The sequence below is a fragment of the Anarhichas minor genome, unplaced genomic scaffold, assembly GCF_050575085.1.
Source record: "Anarhichas minor isolate MPS153535 unplaced genomic scaffold, ASM5057508v1 ptg000017l, whole genome shotgun sequence".
NCBI lineage: Eukaryota > Metazoa > Chordata > Actinopteri > Perciformes > Anarhichadidae > Anarhichas > Anarhichas minor.
In genome coordinates, this window is record NW_027466463.1 from 1775962 (window position 1) to 1786529 (window position 10568).

At 44.0% G+C, this 10568-nt stretch overlaps 1 protein-coding gene across 1 annotated transcript; it reads right to left on the bottom strand.

Annotated features, from left to right (window-relative positions):
- Positions 1 to 2818: 2818 nt before the first annotated feature.
- On the bottom strand, positions 2819 to 5162 carry egr2b (early growth response 2b). The gene is made up of 2 exons (XM_076093010.1): positions 5000 to 5162; positions 2819 to 4685 (listed from the first exon to the last, which is right to left on the bottom strand). The coding sequence occupies exons 1-2, from the start codon at positions 5160 to 5162 to the stop codon at positions 3523 to 3525; spliced, it is 1326 nt and encodes a 441-aa protein (XP_075949125.1). The 3' UTR covers positions 2819 to 3522.
- Positions 5163 to 10568: the final 5406 nt, after the last annotated feature.

Sequence of the window (10568 nt, forward strand, 5' to 3'; positions counted from 1 at the left end):
TTCCGACCCCCCTCCTGGTTCCCAGTCTCTCGAGTTCCGACCCCCCTCCTGGTTCCCAGTCTCTCGAGTTCCGACCCCCTCCTGGTTCCCAGTCTCTCGAGTTCCGACCCCCTCCTGGTTCCCAGTCTCTCGAGTTCCGACCCCCTCCTGGTTCCCAGTCTCTCGAGTTCCGACCCCCTCCTGGTTCCCAGTCTCTCGAGTTCCGACCCCCTCCTGGTTCCCAGTCTCTAGAGTTCCGACCCCCTCCTGGTTCCCAGTCTCCCCAGTCTGCCAGGCCGGCCATCCCTCCTCCGGACCCCCTCCACCCACCCGGTTGTGGACTCTGACTCTCGGCCTCGGAGGAGTTATAACCCTCCTCCGGGCCCCCACCGCCCTCCCTTGGAAGATGTTCATGTTTTTCTTTTTTTCTTTTTGGACGTCTGGAATCCGTCCCTTGGAGGGGGGGTACTGTCACGATCAGGCTTTGCCCTGTGTGTTCTGTGTCTGTTTCTTTCTGTAGCTCCTCACTCACCTAATCAGTTCATTCAGTGCACCTGCCAGTCACACTCACCTCATCAGCTCATTACTCTCACCTGTTCACTCTGCCTAGTCACTATTTAAACCCCTGTCTTTCACTCACTCACTGCCAGATCATTGTGTTTGTTTTCCGTCCAACCCGCCTGTTTTGCTCGTCCTGTTCCCGGTTTTCCAGTCTGCCTGTTCTGCCTTTTCCTGCCGGATTTCCCCCCTCTTCTTTTGTCTTGTCCCTGGATTCCCTGTTTTGTTTTTTTGGTTGATTAAAAACCTTATTTTTTCACTACACCTGACTGTCTGCGTTTGAGTCCTCATCATGCCCCGTGACACATAAAGACAATATCTTTCTTTTATTACAAGTTATCTCAAATGTTGTGATTAAATATGCAAATGAGGCATTATCTAATGGTAACTTTTGGTACATTTAGGAGAAATCTACAGACGCAAATAGACAAATTGGTAAAATGGATGTTTTCTTTCCACTAGTCTGAAAGAAGACCAAGACTATGTTAAGGGAGCAGCAGGTGAGAAGTCTCCCCTTAAAATGCTACATCTTGGTCATCGACTGCTGGCAACATTCTAGAACTGGAGCCACGAGCTGTGACAGCCGATCAAAAGGAGCATGATCACAATCCGCAAGACAACAATCTAAAAATATGCTGAATAGAAACAAATGACAACGAAAAATGTATTGAGATGGGCAATGCCAATAAATATTTTTTATCAGCAAAAGCCAAAGTCTTGGACTTTTTTCATCCATTATTGCTGACGTTCCTGTGTAAAGATAGCATCGTCATGACAATCCTTATGCGTTGTGTTTTGCAAGAGTCTGGCGATACCATACGTACCATGATACAGGGGATACCATTCAATATACCGCCATACTGTAAGCAAGGCCATACTGCAATTGTTAAGATCAGATTTTAGGAAAACTGCTTTCTGCATGAAAACTGAGTAAAATAAAGTTGACTTATTAATGCAGTCTTAAGTCTTAACAGTGAGATCTGTATTTGCATTTATCTCAGTCCCTGTAACATCCAACAGCAGCACTACTTTGAGAGATCACATATCTTTCAAATCAAATAGTTCATCTTTGCACGTAAACATTTATTAAATATTTATAGTGTTTTTGAAGATCGATACAGTATCACATAACATAACATCGCGATACTCTATACTTTCAATATTTCCGTGCACACCTAACAATGAAATAATGAATTGTTCTTATTGGTAAAGTTTCCTCTACAGCTTCAGTATTAACTCGGTTCCATTGTGAAAACTGAAGGTCCCATAAATGCCTCTGCTACACCTGAGAAGAAGCACATCCTGTTTATGGTTCTAAAGACATTTAGTAAATGGAATGGAAACAGGTGACCACAGCTGCCCAGATTATGAGTCACAACAAATGATATAGATATCGCAACATAAAAACACACACACACACACACACACACAAAAGACACAATACTTTTTGATTTTATATCAGCTGGTAAAAGTTTGGAATGATGAACGGCTTGTTCCTGCTGAATTTCAAGGAGCAAATTTAAACATTTATAATTCAGTGTTCCTAAACACTGAAGTCATTCCCTCCATATTTTATTCCGAGAATTTTTAGGTTTTAGCAACCGGAGAGTTTTTAAAATGAAATACTTTTGTATTTTAAACTCAATATGTTTCATGTTAAGGCTTAAAAGACAAATAGATGAACAAATAAATGTAAATATATCGATATAAGATCCGGTATTTCTCCAGAAGAACCTCCATACATGGAAATAACCTTTAAAGAACAACAGATTAACTGTTCACTAAATAAATGATATGTGAGAAAATGAGGGGGCTGCATCAGTTCTGCCTGGATGCTGTGGATATGCGTCCATCTGTACTCTTATTAAAAGTGTATTTCTCTCTTCCTTTAAAATGTAAAAAAGAATCACATATTGTTATTGTGCAAGTGTATTTGAAGTTTGGCTTGACAGTCTGTTTTTGTCACCTTCACTTTGACAAAGTGTGCATACCAGATCATCGCCTGTTTAGAACCGAAGTGATACCTAAATAAAAAGCGAGTGGGTGAAAACTCCGAGTCACAAATGCCACGGGTGACGCAAGTCGGGTTTTACCCCGATTTCCATCCTCAAGTGTTTTTTAAAAATATAAATATACACATAAAACAATTGTATTCACCACTTTCAACCCAGCGACGGTTTGGGTTCCATGAATGCATCTCCGCTGACACCGATGGCCCCTTGTTGTGCTTTAGTTAGTCATGATGAGGAATAAACCAAACCGATACCAGCTGTGTTTATCATCCACGTATATTTAATAAGTCTCAAAAGACACACCACGACAAAAGAAGTGTATGAGTTCAACACGATTTACACTCCAACATTGTATTACACGTGAACCACAACTGATTGACTTGAAATTACACGAGACGAAATGCGTACAAAAATAGAATGATTTCCAACTTTACATATTAAAGGACAAATATACATTGCATTAGAAGCATCCTTGAACCATGTCAGTGTACAAAAAATACACACAGCAAGGCACTAAAGGGAACATATAGTCATCAACAAGCATGTTAGAATAAACACTTCGTCAATTCAATAACTTAGAACAGTTCTCTTGCTTCAAAGCGTTATTGCAGTTATTACACATTTAAACGCGCAGCCTGTTGCGCGCTCAATATGTGTTTGGCGATATTTAAGCAACCCACTTTATATTACAACCGCCCTTGTATATTCCTATGAAGTAATGGCTGTGTTTACTTTTGTTTTCAGTAGACTGTACAGGCAAAGTGCATTCGTGTCAGTCTCTCTGTCGGTTCTGGATCAGGAACGGGTGGATGTGCGTAATTGCGCACGACCGCACAGAAGTTCTTGCTCAATCCCATCCTGGTGTTTAGTCTATCTCACAACCGTTTCAGAATAATTATTTAATAGTTATTTTTCTTTTAAGAGGTTAGTGTGCGTCACGCTGCCATGGTGACAACAACGTTTTCCAGGGAAACTATGAACAAATCCCGCTAGCTGCGCTGATGGCGCCCGATGGCCGCTCCACCCCGGAGCTGCTGGACGAGGAGGACGAGGAGGAGACGGTGGAGGACTTCCTCTCCTTCTGCCTCAGGTGGATTTTAGTGTGTCTCTTCCTCTCGTCGCTGCGGGCGAATTTGCGGCCGCAGAAGTCGCATGCGAACGGCTTTTCTCCCGTGTGCGTGCGGATGTGCGTGGTGAGGTGGTCGCTGCGACTGAAGTTGCGCATGCAGATGCGGCACTGGAACGGCTTGTGTCCAGTGTGGATGCGGATGTGTCTGGTCAGTTCGTCGGAGCGGGAGAACCGCCGGTCGCAGCCGTCTGCCGGACAGGGGTACGGCCGCTCGTGGATGGGCGTCTTGCTGGGTCTGTTCGGGTACTTTCTGGGCCGCAGGATCGGCCTTAGGGGCAGGTTCTGAGGGCTGTAGGCAGAGGGGAGCCTCGGCGGACCCCCCTCGGAGCCACCACCGCCCGGACCCAGCGTAAAGTTCCTGATAGTGTTCAGCGGGGTCAGGGGTGGAGGGACGCGGAACGGATCGAGCGGACATGGACCGAACGGTTTCCGATCTTGGATACTCGCCGTGTGCATGTCCCTCTGGCAAGCAGGCTGGAAGAAGCCCGAGTAGTCGGGGATGATGGGGAAGAGCCCCGGCGCCTCTGCGGGTTGCTTGGGCGAAGAGTAGGAGGGTGGTGGGTAAGAGGCGATGGAGCAGGTAGAGGTGGACAAAAACGCAGAGGGGTCCTGGTACATCTCCCCGCAGCCGGAAGAGGAGTAAGGAGGCGGAGGGGAGTACATGTGATGGTGGTGGTCCATCTCTGCCTGGTTCTGAGCCGCCATGGTGCAACTCAAATTTCCGCTGGAGTGAAAGTGATTGGGAGATCCCGAGGAAGCCGGGGAGGAGGACGCCGAAGAGGAGGGAGGAGGAGGAGGCGGCGGTTGGGCCACGTTGAAGATGCCCGAGACGATGTTGATCACTCCCTCGGGGTTCCAGTTACCTGGATACTGGGAGTCGATGGAGAACTTCCCCATGTAGGTGAAGGTCTGGTTGCGGTGGGATGCGGGCTGAGAGAAGCCGCTGGAGTAGGGGGAGAGGTCCAGAGAGCGCTTCTCGACGCTCATGTCTGCGCTCATCAAGCCATCTGCGGACAGAAACAAAAACGGCTCGTTAGGGAGGCAACACAAACCCGGTTCATTAAGAAGTTCACACTTGACAGGAAAGTGGGCTTTAAGTGAGAAAAGGCCGGTGCGCCTCGTTTCCGTTACGCACGGACAGTATATGAAACATGTGAGCGAACTTTTATATTATGACAGACAATTTAAAAAAACAAACATTTTCTGAAGCATTTTTGTAAAATGATTTGCACTCAGTAACACTCAGTATATGGACAACTTTTCATAGACTAGAACAACTGACAATTTGTCTTTAAAATACTCTACACATGCGTCATCTTACCTGAGACATTGATCTGGTCGTAATGAGCTCCTAAGTCGCTGTTGGGGAAGATAGCCACGGAGGTCGCCAAACTGGAGCTGATGTCATCCACCGAGTACACGCTCTCAGGATGCAAGAACCCCCCGAGATTCATCGGCACTTTCTCCAAAGTTTTAGCCGTCATTGTAGAGAGAAAAAAAGCACCGGGTCTGCTCGCTCTGTACTGTCTTTCTGTTCTTTTTCCTTTAAGCTAATATAATAAAGTCAACAGTGAGGCAGTGGGTCACCACTGCATGTCTTTGTCTGTCACCGGGTGTGAGAGGATGAGCTCTGCGTGTCTCTGGCGCGCTTCATGCGCTCTGGCGATAAAGTCAACACCGTGTAAAGTGACTCGTTTTTTGGGAACGGCAGCCCTGGCTCTAGTATGTTTATATGGGGAACCTTTTCAATGCGGACTGAACGTCATTACCCAAATATGGAGTGGGTGGGGTGGAGGGAGAGGCGCTGCCGCTGCCGATTGGCCGGCAGCCTCCGTGACGATTTCAAAGGGAATCACTTGTCAATGGAGAACCCGCTGCGCCAGGAGATAAACCCGGACTCTTTCCACTCGCCGCAAAACAGAGATAAACTGCCATAAAACAACACAGAGACAGAATATACCACAGTGCACAAACACAGCTGTTATTCATTTTAAACACTCTTTATTTTAAATACTCTGGTGTTTCTTTTATCTAATCGCGTTCTGATATCAGAAGAGGAATTCCGGTTGAGCTTCTTAACCCATAAAAGGTTGAATCCGGTAAGCAGGGGAACGTCCCCCATAGTCCTTATTTGGTTTCGATTCCGGAATATGATCATCGGAAAGTGACGAGTTATACCGAGCTGAGCGAGAGAGAAAGCCGCCCTGGCACAACCGCATTCAAATGAGACGGACAGAGGAGCGGAATTTACTCCTGAGCGCCACAGATAGAGTGCACGGGCTCGGAAACTTGTGTCGGTCTCATCTGACTCTGTAGGAAAGAATAGATTTGGTTCACTGACGAGTTAGTCACTTGGAGATAGTTACAGCAGTATTTATATAGAGAGGCGGTGGTGACGGGTGGTGAAATAAACACACGTGAAAAAAAAGATTTGCGAAAGTGACAGTGGTCTGCAAATGACGACAGATTGATTTGATTTCTGATTTGAAAAATAAACAAAAACTCTAAAACGTATGATCCATCAGCATGGTGTTGTTTGGTAATAATATGTTATAAAGGCAACATGCTGCTATTGCTCATATTAATGAATGTTTCCCTCATCAATATTGTTATACTACACAATTTGTTAAGACTGTTTATTGGTCCCGAGAGAATTGTGTGCCCTCCTGTGGCCTCATTGGGAAGTGTGCCTCTCAACCCCCCCCCTCATCGTCGTGCTCTGTTTGATCTCGTAAAAGTCCCTGCGTGGGTGGAGAAAGTTGACAGACAGAAAACAGATAATACTGGGTGGAATACAGTTTCCATTTGGTGTGTTTGTGTGATGTTGCACACTCAATCATGTTGTGATCTAAATTTAGGAATATTACTGAGCTAAGGGTGTCAAATATTCATTGATATCAGGGGAACCGTTCACTGACACTTCTGCTACTGACACTGGATACCAATTACAATTTCTTTATTTTCAAACATCAAAAATACCTCACATACAAAAGCTTGATAAAAACATGGAGTGGGAGCCATGTCATACGGACAATACTTTCACATCTCACTTCCACTCAATTATCCCTTGAGTTATGCCCTGAGTAAAAAATCAGGAAAAAAACACATTTTTACAACTACAACCTGCTTTGCTGTTTTGGTCTGATATTTTATTTTGTCGCTTTTATTCTTTCTTTTCTCTCATTTTAGCTTTTATACTTTTTTTCGTTTTACTCACACAATGCACAAAGGAAGCTATTTTCTGATTCAGATGTACTACACCGACTAATGCTGTTTAACCACCACCTCTACATCACTGCTACCACTGCTTGTGTTCATACTTTTCTACCGATACTACTGCACATACTAATACAAATTGATAAAATTGAAAGAAGGGCGCTGATAGATCATCAATTCTGCTTTTCAAACCTGTAGCTACGTGTCTACATCTAACAGACGGTGTGAGTAATGAGACGGCTGTTTAAATAGTTTCAGAGTGTCACATTCACACACACATCCTTCACATTAATCAACGCACCAGTCAATAGACCCTGTCAATAACAGCTCTATTCATTTAACACATGCCCCGATGCTCAGTGTGTGTGTGTGTGTGTGTGTGTGTGTGTGTGTGTGTGTGTGTGTGTGTGTGTGTGTGTGTGTGTGTGACTGTGTTATCAGGAGGTGGATGAGAAGTGAAAAAGAAAGAGAAGATAGAGAGAGAAAACACAATTCTCACAGGGATTGTCCTTCTAACTGTTTCATCATCGTTTAGTGGAGGCTGTGTGAAATAGTTGGGGACATATTGTGTAAACACCAGAGCACGTTAAAGCCTGTCAAGAAGGATATGGTGAGCAGGTGTTACTAATACTAAATGCTGCTGTCTATTAAATAGAGCCAAGAGAACGGGAATGTTGCATTGTGGGTGACAATTCGATTTTAAAGTATCACAAACGGCATCATTTGATAAAACGCAAAAACGTTTTTACGCTTGATTGAGGTGTTTTTTGTTGAAGAAGTGTTGATTTGCTAAGTGTAAAACTGTGCTTGACAAGAGAACGGATCCACGACGAGTGATTTGCTGAATACGGTTGTGTAGACTCAAATTTAGTTTGAGTCTAATCATACGGCACTTTCAGTTTACTTCAAGGTTCAACAAGTTACAAACTTTGTTGGAGAGCCCTCCAACTCCAACGTTGTAACGGAGAGGAGGTTTCCAATGCTGTTTGACCGTAGTCTGAAGAACACTTCTGACTCAGGCATTAGACAAATTGGGCAACTTAATGTGAGAGAAAAGTCATTGTTCCAGTTTAAAAAAAAGCTGAACACTGACTTTTGGTCTGTGACAAGACATAAACTCTGGTCTCCTGCATGATAGTCAGCAGTGCTACACGCCCATCCACCACCTTAAGGTGCCAGTATACTTCATCACAAGTGCTTGTTGGATGGTCTAACTTTACAAAACTAACAATCTGATCGCACACCTCTCATGATGGCAGGCTTTTTACCCCAACTTCAAGTGTTCCCGAAAAACCTTTGCTTTGAGGTGGGACAATATGATGGACGAACTCAGCATACTTACTCTCCCACCCCTACGTAAAGGACACACTCCTTCTTAGTCTCACACTAAATGTTGACAGTGGATATAAAATGTTGAGCTGTAGAATCATCCAATATGAACACAGGGATATCAGGCTGGAAGACAAGAAAAAAGGTATGGACACCCCAACATTTCTCCTATATGTGATAGTTAGACATGGGATTACAAAACCATGTTCATTCATGTGCTTACAGCCTTCACTCTTGTGGTTCCCTGCTTTCCACCAGATGTTGAAACTTGTCTGCAGGGATTTGTACCCATTCAGAAACAAGAGCATTAGAAAATGAGTTGGTCCCTGCTCATCTCAAAGGTGTTGATGGGGTTGAGGTCAGGGCTCTGTGCAGGCCAGTCAAGCTGTCTTTACATGTGGGAGCATTGTCAGGTTTTAGAAGGAAACTGTCCCCCACAAACTAACACAAACCTGACACACAGTTGGAGGCAGCATGATGATAATACATGACATGCTGTAGCATTAAGATTCCCCTTCATTGGAACTTAGAGGCCTATAACAAAGTAGAAAAGACAGCCGCAGACCAAAGTACGCAACAATACTGTGCACGTGGGATAAACAAGAGTTTACAGCCATGCTAGCAGCTATGTGAGGCTGTACATAGGGCTAGCAGCTATGTGAGGCTGTACATAGGGCTAGCAGTTATGTGAGGCTGTACATAGGGCTAGCAGCTATGTGAGGCTGTACATAGGGCTAGCAGCTATGTGAGGCTGCACATAGGGCTAGCAGCTATGTGAGGCTGTACATAAGGCTAGCAGCTATGTGAGGCTGTACATAGGGCTAGCAGCTATGTGAGGCTGTACATAGGGCTAGCAGCTATGTGAGGCTGTACATAGGGCTAGCAGCTATGTGAGGCTGTACATAGGGCTAGCAGCTATGTGAGGCTGTACATAGGGCTAGCAGCTATGTGAGGCTGTACATAGGGCTAGCAGTTATGTGAGGCTGTACATAGGGCTAGCAGCTATGTGAGGCTGTACATAGGGCTAGCAGCTATGTGAGGCTGCACATAGGGCTAGCAGCTATGTGAGGCTGTACATAGGGCTTAGAGTTTCATGCTAATGCTAACAAGCTCACAATGATAATGTTAACATGCATACATTTGCGTTTAGTGTGTAAGCATCCTACCAATTACTAATTAACATTAAATACAAACCATAGAGGAACGAGGAGGGGAACATTAATGTGTGTACCAAATGGCAATCCATTTGAGAGTCCTCGAAATATTTGAAAAACCAAAAATGGCAACCTCGTGTCATCACTTACATTTGACATCAACCCAAAACAGTTATTGTAACTTACTGCAGCAGCAACGCAGGGGAAATCCCTGTACTGCCCCTAAAATATACCTACTGTACTGTGACTGATAGTGTGCCTGTGGTGGATCAAGATACACAGAAGGCACTTATACTCTCATATTATTATTATTATTATTATTACAGACTGATTGTGTGACTGTGTAGACAATTGGTTTACAGTAGCTACTCTAGATTAGATCAAATGTATTTCTTTGGTACTGACTTTAGACAACATATCAGAATCTCTTCTCTTTTGTAACTGATGGTCAAGTTTAAATCATAAAATCAATAAATTGTATTATCAAGAAAACACCACAACATAATTATGAAAATTATGAAAATCAACTTCCTGCAAGTTAAAATACAAAAGAAGCAGCTCTTAATTTGCAGTTGTGGACCCATTGAAGATAATATACCTTTTTGACAATACAGCATCGTCCTTATCGACCTTAAAATACGAATTGGTTCACTTTCAAGCATTCCGACTCAGGTTAGACCACTGCCACCAGTTTCATGTGACAGAATAAACAATTATGTCCCTTCTGTTTAATTGTCACAGACATCAAGAAGAAAAAAACCCACACTGAAAACAGTTTGCTTTTGTAGCCCACATACTTTGTTTTTGTGGGAGTACAGCATCTGGGGTGTGTGCATGCAAATATGTGTGTGTGGATGTGTGTTAGTGGGGTGGAGAGACGATGACTGTGCAACTGTCAAAGTGAGAATGCTAATTTGGTTTAAATTTAAATCTGAGCCATCTTCAATTGACAGATCAACAAACAGCGCTGGCTGCCCCCACACATACACTGTTGCCTTTCAAAGTCCATATATGGAGCACCGAAGAGCTTATCAAGGACTTTCAGTACCTCGCTTATAAAGTCATATTAAGTATCAGACATCCGACAGTCAGCGTGACAGAGCGTCTTCCTTCTTAGACAGATACAAATAAAACAAAGCATTCAATACACATGAACTGGGACCATAACATTGGCAGTTGTAGCAGCAATAT